At 41.4% G+C, this 18,479-nt stretch overlaps 1 protein-coding gene across 1 annotated transcript in view; it reads left to right on the top strand.

The window, feature by feature from the left end:
* The first annotated feature begins 1,458 nt into the window (after positions 1-1,458).
* ZCCHC4 (zinc finger CCHC-type containing 4) overlaps positions 1,459-18,479 on the top strand; it is a 51,592-nt gene continuing 34,571 nt past the window's right edge. The window contains exons 1-5 of the mRNA XM_008059448.2: positions 1,459-1,607; positions 2,396-2,514; positions 3,558-3,640; positions 16,905-17,180; positions 17,639-17,719. Coding sequence (XP_008057639.1) covers positions 1,481-1,607; positions 2,396-2,514; positions 3,558-3,640; positions 16,905-17,180; positions 17,639-17,719 — 686 coding nt within the window. The 5' untranslated portion in view covers positions 1,459-1,480. The remainder of the gene's footprint in view (positions 1,608-2,395; positions 2,515-3,557; positions 3,641-16,904; positions 17,181-17,638; positions 17,720-18,479) is intronic.

Here is an 18,479-nt window from a genome sequence, read left to right as displayed (position 1 = left end):
ATGAACTATTTCTAAGTGAATATACCATAGAGCTAAATGTGTGATATTAAATACGTTACATGCCTCATTGGTTTGTTAAATGATACAAGAAGACATTTGATGATTTCATCTATACCCACACATGTGTTCTTGCTTACTACAGCTGTAAAATAAATCTTGAATCCTCCCATATCATTTTTTTTCAATATGGTTTTAGCTATTCTAGGTCCCTTGCCTTTCCGTATACATTATAGAACAATATTGTCCACATTTACAAAAAAAAACTGCCTGGGATTTTGATAGAACTTGCACTAATCTTGCGGGGAGACTGACATCTTTACTATTGTCAGGACTCCCAATTCATGAACATGATGTACCTCTACGTTTGCTTTGTTCTTCTTTGGTTTTTAAAATCAGCATTATTTTAGTTTTCACCATACAAGTCCTGTGTGTGTTTTGTTAGATTTACCGTCTCATTTATTTGCATGATTATCGGTGGGATTCTAATTTTAATTTTAGTGTTCATGTGATCATTGTTAGTATATAGAAATTCAACTGGTTTTTGTATGTTTATCTCATATCCTGTAACCTTGCCCAACTCAGTTTAAACCAGAGGCTATTTTTTTCCCCTGGTAAATTCTTTGGTTTTGTGTTCTCTCTCTCTCTCTCTCTCTCTCTCTCTCTCTCTCTCTCTCTCTCTCCTTTCTTTTTGAGTTGGAGTTTCCATCTGTCACCTAGAACAGAGTGCAGTGGCACGCTCATGGCTCACCATAGCCTCAACCTCCTGGGCTCAGGTGATCCTTGGGCCTCAGCCTCCCAAGTAACTGGAGCTACAGGTGCCAGCCACCACACCCAGCTAATTTTGTTTTTATTTTTTTTGTAGAGACGAGGTCTGGGCATGTTGTCTAGGTTGGTCTCCAACTGCTGGCCTCCAGCCATCCTCCTACCTCAGCCTCCCAAAGTGCTGAGATTTGGGATTTTTAAAATGTAGACAATCATGTCATCCACAAATAGGGACAGTTTTCTTACTTTTTTGTGTGTGTATAAATGCCAATGAGTATGCAGCTTTGATATGCAACTATAAACGTTGCCCACAAGTTAGAGGATTATGCTCTGACTGTGACTTTGGAAAAGAGGACGGTTCCATCAAGTGCAGCTGCTGCAGCTTGGAGCCACAATACAATCAAATCTTCTCATCTCATCTCCTGGCTATATTTTTATGAAAGGAAGGTGCTTTCCGGTGTGGAAGGTGAGGCTCATACGTGGAGGCGACCTCACGCACGGCAGGGGCCCAACAAGTGACCTACGATCCCCGCCGCTAGTGGCCGCTTTGGAGCCGCCCCAGGAGGGCGGGGACTGAGTTTCGGGGCGTGGCCTCCGCCGCGGCGCCTTCAAGCTCCTCCCAGACGCGCGGGGGCGCTGGGGGTCACTGTGAGTCGCGGCGGCGCTCTTTCCCAGCCTCCTTGGTTCCAGCTGAGGCTTTCGGGAACGCGGCGGGAAGATGGCGGCCCCCAGCGACCGGCTCGAAGCCGTGGAGGCAGAAGAGAGCGCGGGGCACCGGGGGAGCTCGGGAGTGGAGGTGGTGCTTCCCTCGGATCCCGCCGTCCCCGCCCCGCTGTGCCCTCACGGTGGGTCGGCATCTGGCCTCGGTCTGACTGTTCGGGCGCCAGGGGCGTGAGTTTTTCTGGAGGTGCCGAGGGAATTTGGGGAGCCTGTGTTTTTATCTGGCTCTCCCCCACCCTGTGTGATGCCCGGAAAACGCTCCCTCCTCAAAACGCTGTGTTTTTCACTTTATCTGAGGAGGCTTTAGAGCAAGTCCCCACTTTGGTGGCTTTGGCTTCGGTGCTGTTACCTATCTGGGGGGGAGGAAGAGGCCGAAGTTAGGCAAAGGGAAAGATGCGTGGTATTGAATAGCCCTTGTTGACACGTACTTGGGGGTTTCATTTATAGATTCGCTGTCTTTTCAATAAAGAAAAGTTCAGGAGGACGAAAGAATGAATTCTTGCTTGAAAACCAGACTCATTTTTTTTTTTTTCTAACTTGCAGAAAGTGGGTGTGTTCAACTCTGAAAGCTCAGGTTTGCCCTAAAAGGATAATCGCGCGAGAGAGGGCAGAGTTCTCAATTCCGTGGGCCCCTTCTTGTTTTAGTCTCAGAGTTTGTGATATTCATGACGTCGACAGCAGCTATACTGACAGTAGCATTTTCTTTTTGAGAAAACCAGTTTTTCAAAAATTATTTCTAAGTAATCAGTGCCTGAATGTTGTAATTGAGAGAAAAGAAACTTTTATTAAACAGAATTATGAAAACCTGTGCATGTAACCAAAACAGGTTTTTTCGAGTATATAAGAACGGTGAGAACTAGGAACTTGATGTAGATGACTATTATTTGACATGTTTTTCCCGTCTTGTAACTAGGACCCACGCTTCTGTTTGTCAAGGTGAACCAGGGGAAAAAAGAAATGCGGAGGTTTTATGCCTGCTCAGCCTGTAGAGATAGAAAAGACTGTAATTTTTTTCAGTGGGAAGATGAAAAGGTATATCAACTTTTTGTACATTTATTATTTTCATTTCGGATACGTGTGATGATTTTATTAATGTCTGAACCAATAAAAATGCTACATCACTTGAGGGGTTTCATCTCTTTTTTTGCAGTTTGAACATTTTATGAGATAAATCTCTTAAGAGAGATGCAGAAACCATGTTTTTTGGTCCGGAAGACTGGAGTTCATACTTTGAACTTCTGCATTGGGTTGCAGATCTTCTGTGCCTTAGTCAGTTTGGGCTGCTGCTACAAAAATACCATAGACTGGGTGGATTAAACAACAAACATTTCTCACAGTTATGGAGACTGGAAAGTCCAGAGGGGTTAGCAGATCCAGTGTCTGGTGAAGGCCCTCTTCCTAGTTTGCAAAGGGCCATCTTTTCATTATCCTCACTTGCTCTCTCTCTCTCTCTCCCTTTCCCACTCTCCTATAAATGCTTTACTCTCGTTCATGAGAGCTCTACCCTCATGACCTAATTACCTCCCAAAGGCCTCTCCTTTAGACACCATCACATTGGGATTAAGGTTTCAGCATATTAATTTTGGAGGGCACAAGTCCATAGCACTTTGTCTGTAAATAAAGATCTCTCAGTAAAGTGTGTAGGTCATGATCATTCCAGGAAGAGTTAAAAAACACTTTTTCTAAAAGCATACTTTATATAGCTACTAAATGACTGGTTAAGACACTTAGATATATAGTTATGAGCTTTGTATCCTCTTGGACTAAGCTCCAGTTAAAGTTTCCTAAAGCTTTGACAAGAGAATTTTTAGCATTGTTAGGTTTATGGTAAAACGGTGTTGTATACCACTCTTCTGCAGACCTGTTAAGATCACCATATGTAAATTAATCTCCCAATGCCTTTTGCTTCACACTTCTCTAGAATTTTCGTGGTTTTCTGTGTTTTGTCTTTCCCTGAAATGAATGCTTGTTGAATTAGTTAAGTCTCTGTCTTCTTGATGTCAGAATGTGATACCAGTTTTTCTAGGATGATAGCAAGTTTCAGTTTATTAAATGGGTTTTGTACTCTCTTTCAGTTGTCAGGAGCTAGACTTGCTGCCAGAGAAGCTCATAACCGAAGATGTCAGCCTCCCCTATCCCAAAGGCAGTGTGTGGAAAGGTAGTGATGTAGTGTTATTTTTCTTTATCATTTTAGTTGTAATGTTTCTTTATTTGCTGTTTTTTTCTGTGCCTTTAAGTTTGCTTTCATTTATTTATTCTTATTGTGGTTATATATGTTATATACATTATATACATTATAATTTGCCATTTCAATCTTTGTTTTGAGATGGGGTTTTGCTTTGTTGCCCAGTGGGCTCAAGTGATCCTCCTTCCCCAGCTCCCGGGTAGCTGGGACTACAGGAACACCACTATGTCTGGCTAATTTTTTATTTTTTGTAGAGATGGGTCTTGCTATGATGTCCAAGCTGGTCTGGAGCTCCTGACTGCAAGCAGTCTTCCTGCCTTGGCTTCCCAATGTGCTGGGGTTACAGGCGTAAGCCACTGCGCCCGGCCCATTTTAATAAATTTTTTTTTTTTTTAATTGGAATCTCACTCTGTCACCCAGACTGGAGTGCAGTGGCCGGGAGCAGCCACTGCAGCCTCGACCTGCCGGGGTTCCGGCAATCCTTCCACCTCAGCCTTCCAATTAGCTGGAATTACAGGTGTGTGCTACCACGCCCAGCTAATTTTTTGATTTATTGTAGAGATGAGGTCTCACCAAGTTGCTCAGGTGAGTCTCGAACCTGCAGACTCAGGTAGTTCACTCACCTCAGCCTCCCAAGGTGCGGGATTACAGGCTGAGCCACCGAGCCCGGCTCATTTTAATAATTTTTAAGTGTACAATTTAGTGAGATTAAGTACAGAGTGTTGTGCAATGTAATCATCACCACTGTCTATTTCTAAAACTTATTCATCACCCCAAACAGAAACTATCCCCATTAAGCAATAACTCCTCATTCTATTTTTCCCCAAACCCTGATAACCCCTAATCTACTTTCAGTTTCTGTGAATTTAACCATTCTAGGTATCTCATTTAAGTGGCATTATACAATATTTGTCCTGTAGTATCTGGTTTATTTCACTTAGCCTAATGTCTTCAAGGTTCATCCAGATTGTAGTATGTATCAGAACATCATTCCTTTATGTGTCTGAATAATAGCTGTTGTGTGTACCACATTTTGTTTAGCTATTAGGTATACCACATTTTGTTTATCCGTTCATCTGTTGACGGATACGTGGATTGTGTCCACCTTTTTGCTAGTGTGAGCATAATGAACATTGATGTACAAAGGTCTGTGTGAAACCCTGTTTTTGTTTTTTTGGGGTGTTTACTTAGGAGTGGAATTTCTGAATCATATGGTAATTCTATGTATAGTTTTTTGAGGAACTGCCAAGCTTTCCCGTAGTGTGCACCATTTTCTACTCCTGCCAGCATTGTGCAGGGGTTCCAGTTTCTCCACATCCTCACCAACTCTAGTTATTTTTTTATTTTTCTTTATTATAGCTGTCCTAGTAGTTGTGAAGTGGTATGCTGTTGCAGTTTTGATTTTTATTTCCCTAATTGCTAATGATATTAATCATCTTTTCATGTGCTTATTGGCTATTTGTATATCATCTTTGGAGAAATATCTGTTCAGATCTTTTGTCCATTTTTAATTGGGTTGTTTATCTTTTTGTTGAGTCACAGGTGTTCTTTATTTGTTCCAGATATTACACCCTTATAAATACATTATGCAAATATTTTTCCCATTCTGTATGTTATCTTTTTACTTTTTTGATGATGTCCTTTGATGTACAAGAGTTTTACATTTTGGTGAAGTCCAATTTTTTTTTTGTTGCATGTGCTTTTGGTGTCATAGCTAAGAATTCATTGCTGAATCCAATATCATGAAGAGTTACTGTGATTTTTCTTTTTTGAAATACTAAACCAGCCGGGCTCGGTGGCTCAGCCTGTAATCCCGTGCCTTTGGGAGGCTGAGGTGAGTGGATTGCCCGAGCCCGCGGGTTCGAGACCCACCTGGGTAATGAGACCTCATCTCTACAATAAATCAAAAAATCAGCCAAGTGTGGTAGTGCATGCCTGTAATTCCGGCTACTCGGAAGGCTGAGGCAGAAGGATCGCCGGAGCCCAGCAGGTCGAGGCTGTGGTGACTGGGAGCGACCACTGCACTCCAGTCTAGGCAACAGAGTGAGACTCTAACTCAAAAAAAAAGAAATACTAAACCAGGGCTGGGTGCCGTGGCTCAGGCCTATAATCCCAGCACTTTGGGAGGCCAAGGTGAGAGGACTGCCTGAGCCCACGGGTTCGAGACCAATCTGGGCAATTTGGCAAGACCTTATCTCCACAGTAAATAAAAAAATCAGCCAGGCGTGGTGGCATGTGCCTGTAGTTCCAACTACTTGGAAGGCTGAGGTGGAAGGATCTCCGGAACCCCAGCAGGTCGAGGCTATGGGGGCCGTGAGCATGCTACTACACTCTAGTCTGGGCGACAGTGAAACTCCAATTCAAAAAAACAAGGAAGGAAGGGAGGGAGGAGAGAGGCAGGGGGAGAGGAACCAAATTTTTTTAATGCTGTAAACATCTATTTTTTAAAATCTGCATTATTGAAATGTTTTATTGGGTAGATTGGAATTGAGTCATAGATTTAATTCTTTGACAAACTCGTGAAAACAATTTATGCCTCTCCTGTGTCACAGGCATTACGTGCTGGGAGAAGCTTCTTAAAAAGTCCGTGGTCTGGGCTACTGATGAGAAATAGGTTTTCACTTTGATGGCAGCTCCTTCATTTTACTTTGGCTGCTGTGTTCAGAAAGATTGTCTGGGATAAGTGGAAAGGAGTGCTGGGATCTAATAAGAATCTCTGAGCTTCTTAGTAGTAGGATTTTAAAGTATTCTGATGGACTTGGTGACTTATTTGTCCCTTAACTACGTGCTTAATCAGAGGTGTCTACCTATTGACTGCATGGTAATTCAACTAGCAACAAAAAAATGTTGAAAAGTGAATTAATGTAAATTGAGCACTACTGTGAGGTAGGCACTGTGCTAGGTGTTTTGTTTTATTTTTTATTTATTTTTATTTTTTGAGTCAGAGTCTCACTCTGCTGCCCAGGCTGGAGTGCAGTGGCAGGATCACGGCTCACTGCAGCTTCAACTTCCTGGGCTTAGGAGTTCCTTCTGCCTCAGCTTCCTGAGTAGCTGGGACTACAAGCTAATGAACTTGGCCTCCCAAAGTTCTGAGATTACAGATGTGAGCCACTGTGCCCAGCCTGTGCTAGGTGTTTTACATGAGATATATTTCAGTCTTGCTGAGATACTTTGCTTAGATGAGAAAATTGAGGCTTGTAGAAGTTACATAATGTCATCAAGTTCATATTATGAGAATGACTGAGCTGTTGCTCAAACTTATGCCTCTCTGATTCTAAAAGATTATTTTTAAAAATGAAAACAAATGTAATTACTATGTCATGTGTAGTGATTTAATATAAGGATGTATAAGGAGATTAAAGGTAAGGACTTATGTGGAGATAGGTCATGGTGAGATTATCAAGAGAAGATAGAATGTTAAAGATGCAGAAGTAGAAAGGCATTACCCTGGTTGCTGCCTTTAAACTCATTGTCATCATTTTGTAGCGTTCCCTCTTGGTCTCTTTCCTGTGCCAGGTTTGTTTGTAGTTATAATGTGTCCATGGATTTGTATTCTGCCCTTCTCACTTTGATCTGATAAGCATGTTTCTCATGTTATTACATAAGGATATTAGTGATTCAGTTGAACTCTGTAAGAAAGTCTAGGTGATCTTGTTTCCCTGCATAACAAAATTTTAGTCTGTAGCTAAATCACTGTTCTTTTCTTTGTACTGCCAGAGTATGGTTTTTTGATTGTAAAGAATTTTTGAAATTAGAACATAAAATTGGCTGAAATATGAAAGAATTTCCAAAATGTTATTTTGAGGGGAGCATAATTCCATCTCTTATCTAGTGATGATCCTTGAGAGCATGTCCTAAGAAGATGAGTTTCAACATCTTAAACCATCTCTTACTCATGACCTTGGATTTTGTTGCCAGAATACTCCATCCATCCATCCATCCTCTAGCCATCCTCCATCCATCCAATCATTCGTTTATTCAGAAGGTGTTTGTTTAGGGCTAACAAAGAACTTAAAATGCTAGTAGTAATGAAGTATATATATATATATATACATATATATATATATGTAGAGAGAAAGAGAGAGAGAGAGAGAGAGAGAGAGAGCCTAAAAAATGTATATACATTTTGAGAAAGGAAAAGAATGCATTAAAATTGTAATACTCAATATATACCAATAACAAAAGATGAATGCAAGTCACATTTGACTTCTGCAATTACAAGAGGTGCTCAAAGTGATTACCATCAGCGTCCAGACACTTCTGATTACAGTGAGCTGCTGCAGGACTTATTGCTATATGAGGCCTCCCAGATCTTCCCTTGTGCACATCACATACAGTGCATACCATGCGTCTCAAACTTACCATGAATGCGTGCAGTTGTCAGGCCTGTTGGAGGTTCTGTTGCATACTCACACCTTCATTATCATTGTATCTCCACAATGTTCTTGAATTTCAGATACTACAAAATAACCTTGCACTTCATAAATGACAATCATGCTTCCACCATTTTCTTTGACTGCCCTGCCTGTCACATGATGACGCTAGCATTCATTTGATAAATGCCATCTTTTGAGCAAAGGTCATACTACACATTGCTACCATAATTCAATTCACCTTCGAATAGTAATACAAAGATAACATCGCTTAAAATGTGTATACTTTTTTTGGCACTCCCAGTGCAGAAAAATGATACAGTATAGAGAAGATATGTTGTCTTGTTATTAATAGAAAAGACTAACTGCTCTGGAAAGTCAGAAGCATTAGGACTAACTTGTGGCTTAGCTGATCAACACAGTGTAAGGACATGATATTTGAACATGTTTTGGAGATGCATAGAAGAAGTTTATGCCTTTTGAGGCTGGGTGTGGTGGCTCACGCCTGTAACACCAGCACTTTGGGAGGCAGAGGTGAGAGGACTGCCTGAGTCAACAGGTTCGAGACCAGCCTGGGCAACATGGTGAGACCTTGTCTCTACAATAAATCAAAAAACTAGCTGGACATGGTGGCACAACCCTGTATTTCTAGCTACTTGGAGGGCTGAGATGGAAGGATCTCCTGAGCCCAGCAGATCAAGGCTGTGGTGGCTGTGAGCGTGCCACTGCATTCTAGCCTGAGTGACAGACTGAGACTCCAACTCAAAAAAAAGAAGTTTATGCCTTTTGAAATGTAATAGTATTGATTTCACTGTAATTGATGTTCCTTTTATTATATGCTTTCTATAGGTAAAAAGTTGGAAATCAGTCATTCCTCTAAAAATTTCCAGTGCCTTAAGATGAAGAGTTCTATTAAAACTTTGACTTTTTAGCTGGGCTCGGTGGCTCAGCCTGTAATCCTGTGCTTTGGGAGGCTGAGGTGAGTGGATTGCCTGAGCCCATGGGTTTGAGACCCGCCTGGGCAACTTGGCGAGACCTCATCTCTACAATAAATAAAAAAATCAACCGGGCGTGGTAGCACGTGCCTGTAGTTCCAGCTACTTGGAAGGCTGAGGCGGAAGGATCGCCGGAGCCCAGCAGGTCGAGGCTGCGGTGCCCGGGAGCGGCCACTGCACTTCGGTCTGGGCAACAGAGTGAGACTCCAACTCAAAGAAAAAATAAATAAATACATACATAAATAAATAAAATAAAATAAAACTTCGACTTTTTAGCCGGGCTCGGTGGCTCAGCCTGTAATCCTATGCTTTGGGAGGCCGAGGTGAGTGGATTACCTGAGCCTGCGGGTTCGAGACCCACCTGGGCAACTTGGTGAGACCTCATCTCTACAATAAATCAAAAAATTAGCCAGGCATGGTAACGTGTGCCTGTAGTTCCAGCTACTTGGAAGGCTGAGGAAGAAAGATTGCCAGAGCCCAGCAGGTCAAGGCTGCGGTGGCTGGGAGCGGCCACTGCACTCCAGTCTAGGCGACAGAGTGAGACTCCAACTCAAAAGAGCAAACAAACAAAAAAAAAACTTTGGCTTTTGAAAACCAAAATCTTAATAAATTACCTATTCTTTTAGTTTGTCTTCAGCTTGAGACTAGCATTTCATTATTGTGTGTAGATGTACCTAAGGATGAAGTATTGTTACTTGAGATTATAATTGCATTCTAAAGTGGATTAGTTAATTTTATACAACTCATTTATGTTAACTTTTTAAATAACTATTACATTTGAGAGTAATAAACTGCACTTAAGCTTTCTACCTATTCTATAAAGCAAACTTTTCATCTGTTATTGTGGAGTAACAATAGCTTTTAAGTGACTAATTTATTTTTGAAACCATTAGGAAGAAATGATGGTAGCTAGCAAGATACATTGACCTTTGTTACCTGATTTTTATTGTGGGACTGGCAGTGCTTTACAGATTTCTAGGTTGACAGAATAGGACTTGATATGCATTTTTCTAATCCCACTCTGAACCATGTTTTATGCTTCATATGTGTTCAGTTGACAGATATATATTTTGTGCCTGAGATTTTTTTCCATATACTTTTTAGCTAACTACTATGCTCTGATATGTGTTATTATTTATTTATTATTGCACCCTTATTGTGACCTGTGAAGTCTTAGGGAAGACATATTTGAATGCTAAAATCAGTGTCAATTTATTGCATCCAAATAATTCTGTTTAGTTGATATTTCATTTGGTTATATTTTTTTCAGATCTCATTTTAACTTAGAGTTTCAGGGTCTGCTATTAGAGAAATGCCATAAACATAATTTGTGTACTGCAGGAAAGGCAAATGGAACATCAAATGGAGATCAATAAGAGTGACATTTCAGAATGCTAGCCTACAATTTGTGAGTCCTGCTGGGCCATGCAGCAGAATGGATTTCCTCTCCCCAGGGGTGTGTGCAGTAAATACGAATAAGGAGGGGGCGCTGAGTAATCTTTAGCACTTCATAGTCTTGTGTTCTTTCCACCAGAGCTTAAAAATCCTTGTGTCTGAATGTTAAATTTAAGGCAGTATAGTTGAGGATTATGTCGCAATTTTTTGTTTTGTTTTTTGAGTTGGAGTCTCACTCTGTTGCCCAGACTGGAGTGCAGTGGCCGCTCCTGGCCACCACAGCCTCGACCTGCTGGGCTCCCGTGATCCTTCCGCCTCAGCCTTCCAAGTAGCTGGAACTACAGGGCCGCACTGCCACACCCGGCTGATTTTTTGATTTATTGTAGAGATGAGGTCTTGCCGAGTTGCCCGGGCGGGTCTCAAACCTGCGGGCTCAGGCAGTCCACTCACCTCAGCTTCCCAAAGCGCGGGATTACAGCGATTTTTGAATAGAGAGAAATATGCACAAGATTTCAGTTTATCTTTTGTCAAGAAAAGGTCAATAAAGTAGCAATAAAGTTTTCTGAAGGGCTATTTGAAAATACTTGAAGGAGGTAATATACAGAGTACAAAGATACATTGTGTAAGTGGAAATTCATTTAGTAGTGTTCTCCTTTTTCTTTTTAAAAAATGATTAAACTGCCGGGCTCAGTGGCTCAGCCTGTAATCCCGCGTTTTGGGAGGCTGAGGAGAGTGGATTACCTGAGCCCGCGGGTTCAAGACCCGCCTGGGTAAATTGGCGAGACTTCATCTCTACAATAAATCAGAAAAGTCAACCGGGCATGGTAGCGCGTGCCTGTAATTCGGCTACTCGGAAGGCTGAGGTGGAAGGATTGCCGGAGCCCAGCAGGTCGAGGCTGCGGTGGCCAGGAGCGGCCACTGCACTCCAGTCTGGGCGACAGAGTGAGACTCCAACTCAAAAAAAAAAAATGATTAAACTTATTCGTGGTGGGTGGATGGTCACACCAGCCCCTCACCACTTTAAACTTTCTTTCCTCTTTTCTTGTTGATTTCACAGCTTTTCCTGCCTTTGCTGGTGTTACTTAGTAGGTGATAGGGAGCCCTTGTGACCATATTTAAGTAACAGAACCTGATAGAACTTCATCTACTTGTAGGATCTTTCTTTCTTGGGTCCGCAAAAGACCTTGCCTGTGTCAATCTTTCAACAAGGAGTATGTCCTTCTTTATCAAATGTATGTTCCATTGCTCTGTTTTGTTGCCTGACTACATGTACTATGATGTGTTTTGTTACTGAGTCATAGGGTGATGGCAGTCAACTCTCCACCTATAGTTCCAGCAGGGCACAGCCCTGACTTTAAAACAGCCTCTCTGACTAACAGCAATTATAAATCATATCTCAATGTTGCAATGTTAAGGCTGGGCGTAATGGCTTACCCTGTAATCCCAGCTCTTTGGGAGGCTGAGGCAAGAGGATTGTCTGAGCCCAGGAGTTCAAGACCAGCCTGGGCAACTTGGCGAGACTTCATCTCTACAATTAAAAAAAAAAAAAATTATCTGGCATGGTGGCATACACCTGTAGTCCCAACTACTTGGAAGGCTGACGCAGAAGGATAGCCTGAGCCCAGGTGGTCAAGGCTTTAGTAGCTGTGAGCATGCCACTGCATGCCTACCCAACCCCGTGCCACACACATCAGAAAGCAGCATGCTTACACCACCACCAGCTTCTCTTCTGCCCCTGTCCTCTTACTTGGGTTTATTCTGTGTACATCTTGTGCTGCATTGTACCTCCCATATCTGTTTTGATCTGAGGTTAGATGTACTCAGTGCTCACTGACAACCTCTTGGCAGTGGTTTCTTCATTCATTTCCGATTATGCGGAAATTCATCCTCTAGCCATTTTTATTTTTTAAACAAAAGACTTTTATCAATCAACAAATTTTAAATCAAAATCTGCATGTGGCTATTATATGATTCCATTTATATGGAGTGTCCAAAGTAGGTAAATTCATAGAGACAGAAAGTAGGTCAGGGTTGCCCGGACCGGGTGGGGGATGGAAATGGGGCAGCTGCTGAGGGTGAGAGAGGTTTCCTTCTGAGATGATGAAAGTGCTTGTTCTGGAATTAGACTGAGGCAGTGGGGGCACACCTTTGCGAATGTACTAAAATCACTGAGTTGTATACTTTAAGAGGGTGAATTATATGGTATGTTAATTGTATCTCAATAAAAAATGCCTGTATGTGTTAATAGAATCAAACAGCTCCGTGAGATTTTACTTATAAAGGACAACCACACCTCTGTTCCCACCTCTGCATTCTCCCCTCCCCAGAAGGAACAGCAGTTAGCTTTTGGTGTATTCATTTGGAAGTTACCTTCCTGTCCAGGGGATGTGCAGGTATTTCCTTTTGAATGCATGAATCAAAAGGCAGATAGTATCTGGTTGTTCACTCTTGGTGATATTGAGATTGAGCATGTGTTTGGGTATTAGCCAGTCTAAACCATCCATTATAAAGCTCCCTAGCAGCCTTTTGTCTGATGATTTTAACAGTAATTGATGATCATTGCCCAGAGGTTGTAAAGGGTTAGGGAGTCTTGTCATTGTTTATGCATTCATTAGCTGTAATTCTTCTGAAAGAAGAACTTTGTTTCATCAGCTGTTGGCTTACCTTGTTATAGTTCATATAGTAAAGACAAGATAAATGTTTCATTCTTTCCCTCCTGTTCTTTTTAACCAGTTTTTAGAATAATGATTTGGTACTCCAGCAACTTCTAAAGTTGATGAATCAGGGTCAATGTTGTGTTATTTTTAATATCACTATGAAAACATGTATTTTTAAAATTTGGTGTTTTTTTTAAAAAAATCCATTTAAATCATTACTCTTTGTGATCTGACACTTTTTCTTTTTGAGTGGGAATGTTACTCTGTCACCTACGTTGGAGTGGAGTGTAGTGGCATGATTACAGCTCACTGCAGCCTCGACCTACTGTGCTCAGATGATCCTCCTGCCTCAGCCTCCCTAGTAGCTGGGACTACAGGTGTGTGCCACCACGCCTGGCTACTTTTTTTTTTTTTGAGTCAGAATCTCACTCTGTTGCCTAGGCTGGAGTGCAGTAGCACAGTCATGGCCACCGCAGTCTCAACCTGCTGGGCTTAGGTGATCCATCTGCCTCAGCTTTCCAAGTAGCTGGGATCATAAGGCACATGCCACTACGCCCAGCTCCTTTTTTATTTATTGTAGAGACAAGGTCTTGCCATGTTGCCCAGGCTGGTCTTGAACTCCTGGACTCAGGCAGTCCTCTTGCCTCAGCTTCCCAAAGTGTTGGGATTACAGGCATGAGCCACTGGACCCAACCCTAATTTTTTTATCTTTTTGTAGAGACGGGGTTTGGCTGTATTACCCCAGGCTAGTCCTGAACTCCTGGGCTCAAGCAATCCTTTAGCCTCAGCCTCCCAAAAGTGCTGGGAATCTGGGTGTGAGCCATTGCGCCTGGCATGATACAACACTTTTAAAATTTGATTTAATTTTTACAATGCGATGGGAGTTATATGTAGAGTTACCATATAATTTTAATCCAAGCCTGGTTGCTTTCTGAGAGTGAAAGGGAAGGGGACACTGCTCAGATGGAACTCCAGGGTGGCAGATGACAACTGGGACTGTCTTGGGCAACCAGGGATTGTGGTTATCCTGGTGATATGTGAGTTGTTAGGGGAAAATTAACTTTTTTCCCACATTTTAAGTTTTACCAAGATACAATAATTTACATGCAATGCATTACACATATTTAAAATGTATCATCTGATGCATTTTGACATATGCATCTGCCTGTGAACCCACCAGAGCCAAGGTAATGAACATGTCTGTTATTCCTAGAAGTCTCCTCCTGCCCCGTTATCCGAGATCCCTCCACCTCCAGGGTCCCCAGGTCATTACTGATCCGCTGTCTGTCACCACAGATTACTTTGCATTTTCTAGACATTTATGTGAATAGAACAGACAGTACGTACTATTTTTTTTAAGAGCAGTGCATTAATTTACTTAGCACAATTTTTCATTGTTGTTGTAGAGACAGGATCTCGCTGTTACCCAGGCTGGTCTCAGACTCCTGGCTTCAAGTGATCTTCCCAACTTGGCCTCCCAAAATGCTGGGATGACTGACAGGTGTGAGCCTCCAAGCCTGGACAGCATACATATTTTTTTATATTCATCCATGTTGATATGTTTGTCAACAAGTTTATTTCTGTATTCCCGAGTAATATTCCTCTGTGTAGATGTATCTTATCATTCGCCTGCTTGTAGACATGTAGGTTTCCTCCTCTAGTCATTACCTCTTATGTTTAAAATGGCTATGAATTTTTATGTCTGTGTCTTTGTAGGGACTTGTACTCTTATTTCTCTTGGGTAAATACCCTGGAGTAGAATGACTAAATCATATGGTGGATTTATCTTTCACTTTTTACAAAACTGCCAAGCTTTCCCAAAGTGGCTGCACCCATTTACATTCCCATCAGCAATGTGTGAGGATTCTGATTTTTCCCTACCTTCTGCAGCACCTATTGTTATCTGTCTTTGCGATTTTAATTTGTATTTATGATGTTGAGTATCTTTTCCTGTACCTACTGTCCATTTGTGTATTGTCTTTGGAGAAATGTCTATTCAATTCCTTTTTTATTTTTTAATTGAGCTGATTTTATTGTTGAGTTGTAAGAATTCCTTATCCCTTATGGATACAGTTCCTTGGCCTGATATATAACTTGCTAATATTTTCTCCCATCCTTGGGTTGTCTTTTCACTTTCTTGATGGTGTCCTTTGCTGAGGACTTGAGAGGACTCATCAGCAAGTTGTGGGGCACATCCTGTCCCCCCACCCCGTGAACAGCTTTCTGCTTTCCTGGACTCCATGCATACTGTTCAGGACTCTTGTCCTAAATTCTAGCTGGCTAGCTTCCCCAAATTCTCAGCTTCGTCTCATCACCTCCTCGAGCTCTGCTTCTCCATCCCTGTACTGCCTGCTTTCCATAGACTGGAAGCCAGGCCACTGCACAACCCACCTCATCTGGTCATATCTGTCCCTCCAGGCTCATTGTTCTGGGCTGCCAGTAGTCCAACTTCTTCAAACTGTTGTTTCATACATTTCATGTGTGTAAAATTTTTCATGAGGGCCAGCATGGTAAATCTGGTCTGTGTGACTCTATCATGGCTGGATGTGGAGGTCTTCAACACTTAACCCTAGTGATGAAAGGTAATGGTGAGTTCCTTTGTTGTGCTCCTGGAGATCATCTGGTAGTTCTTCCATTGGCATTTCCTGTTTTAGGGCCCTTTTCTCCACAAACGTTCTTGCTTTGAAATACTCAGAAGTTTCTTCTAATATCCCTCTGTCTCCTTTTTCTTTCTAGTTATAGATAAAGCTGTCCAAAGAACAGTTATCATAGAAATAGTAACATTTAAAGACTGGCATGATAGCTTGTTTCTTGCTACGGCCATTCATAATATCTATTTGTCGCTGCCTTGGATGCTTTGAAGTGAAACTGTGCTTAGATATAGAAAGTTTTAATACTTTGATACCATGTTAAGTGCACGGTTTTTACACTGCTGTTCCTGAATGTAGTTCCTCTGAAACTGTATGATTCTTCTTAAACTATGGGAATCCATTAGTGTACTGTTTAACATGCTTAGTTGTAGACATTTCTGACTCTCTGTGGGCCTCCATAATCTTATTTCCTTTTCTTTTGTTTTCTTGCTCTGATTTCATAGCTGGTATCAACATATATAGAATCAGCAGTTTCTAAAACATACTGGATGATTATTTTCTCTCTTTAGTAGCCTTTAATAATATGAAAAAAGAAAAATGGTGACTTTGAAATCAGATATGAGGGTTACTTGAAAGAGATCAAATGGCATCTCCAATGTAGTTTTTTGTAAGGCCTTGAATGTTGCCTTGCTGTTTGGTGGTGAGCTTATAACTGCCTCCACCAGCACTGCTAAGGACAGAGGAGCTTTGTAAGAACAACTTTTCTTTTAGGAGGTAATTTTCCTTGTTAAGTATGCCATAAGAACTTGAAGAATGATCTTAATTTCTCATTTTAAAATGACTGTCAAGTGAGCCAGACTGTTTAACACTTAAAAGTTAGAATACACAGATTTGTCAATAAATTCAAACTTGATAGTAGTTGTCATTACCACTAAGTTGTTTGAGTAATATATAATATTTACATTTTAAATGGATATTGATCTTCATTCAGTGACTAAATTGGAGTATCTCAATCCTTTTGAAATTGCTGATTCTTCTCCACTTCGTAGGTATGCAGCAAGACATAAATTCTAGCCAACATTCCACAGATTTTTCTTACCTTGCTTCTTTACACAGTGATCTATAGGAAGTAAGAAAACTTTTTGGTTACTAAAAATAGCAAAACACATTGTCTTTAAATCAGCAAACTTAAAATATGTTCCTTTGTGTTTTATTGTGTCTTGAAGGTACTTGAAGTTTATTGAGTTGCCTTTGACTCAGAGAAAGTTTTGTCAACGGTGTCAGCAGTTGCTATTACCCGAAGACTGGGGGAGTCATGGTGATCATCAGGTCATGGGTAATATTTCTGTCACCCAGTTGAGAAGGCCCAGTCGACTCCTTTATCCACTGGAAAATAAGAAGACAAATGCCCAGTATCTGTTTGCTGACAGGACCTGTCAGTTCTTGGTAGACCTACTTTCCACCCTTGGATTCAGAAGAGTACTGTGTGTAGGAACACCGAGGTATGTTATATGATTTAAAAAAAAAAAATACTCTTATCACCATTCCTGAAACAGTTAAGAAGATTTATTGAGTAGTTACTTACTGTGTGCAGGGTACAACATAGAGCTTTGAGTATTCAAAGGAGAGTAAGGCTTGGTTCCTTTCTTAAGGAGTTTGTAACCCATGTTTCATTTGAGAGAGACATCTTTATAGATTTCTTTCTGATATATGATAGGAGATTCTTTCTGATTTGACTCCTAAATTGTTTGTAATTTTAGACTTCTCTGTTTCAGATAAGTTCTGCTCTTTAAAAAATATTTGTACAACTGAAACTTTGGTTATATCTGCCAAATGCTCTTCAGCGTGTCACTGACATATCAGAAATATTAGAAAAACATTGATAGGTTTGTTTTTTGTTTGCTTGTTGTCTGTGACATTTGTAATTTCTTATTAAATTTGCTTTCACTAATTGCTTTAGGTTGCATGAGCTGATCAGGCTGACAGCATCAGGTGACAAGAAGTCTGGCATTAAAAGCCTTTTATTGGATATTGATTCTCGGTAGGTTTACAAAATATGTACTTATTTCCCTTCATTGTCTCCTGTTTCTTTTAAATGTTTTTCTCCTTTAAAAAAAAATGGCATCTCACTCTTTATCGCCCAGGTTGGAGTGCAGTGGACCGCAGCCTCGACCTGCTGGACTCAGGCGATCCTTCTGCCTCAGCATTCCAAGTAGCTGGAACTACAGATGCATACCACCACACGCAGCTAGTTTTTGTGATTCATTGTAGAGACAAGATCTCACCAAGTTACCCAGGCTCGTCTTTAACCCCCAGGCTCAGGCAGTCCTCTCACCTCAGCCTCCCAAAGTGCTGGGATTACAGGCTGAGCCACTGTGCCCTACCCATTTTTCTCTCTTTTTTTTTTGTTGATAATCTTTTACAACTCTTTTTTTTTTTTTTTTTTTTGAGTTGGAGTCTCACTCCGTCGCCCAGACTGGAGTGCAGTGGCCACTCCAGGCCATCGCAGCCTCAACCTGCTGGGCTCCAGCGATCCTTCCACCTCAGCCTTCCAAGTAGCCAGAATTACAGGCATGCGCTACCAAGCCCGGCTGATTTTTTGATTTATTGTAGAGATGAGGTCTCGCTGCCCAGGCGGGTCTCAAACCCACAGGCTCAGGCAATCCACTCACCTCAGCCTCCCAAAGGCCCGGGATTACAGGCTGAGCCACCGAGCCCGGCTACAGCTCTTTAACATGTATTAATAACTGATTGTGAGGCACTTTTTTAGTCCTCTAAATTCAACATGTAACCTTTTGTAT

The sequence above is a fragment of the Carlito syrichta genome, unplaced genomic scaffold (assembly GCF_000164805.1).
Source record: "Carlito syrichta isolate Samal-C Ts95f unplaced genomic scaffold, Tarsius_syrichta-2.0.1 Scaffold304090, whole genome shotgun sequence".
NCBI classification, from domain to species: Eukaryota; Metazoa; Chordata; class Mammalia; order Primates; family Tarsiidae; genus Carlito; species Carlito syrichta.
The sequence above is the reverse complement of the archived record's forward strand: the minus strand, read 5'-3'. Positions and strand labels throughout refer to the sequence as shown.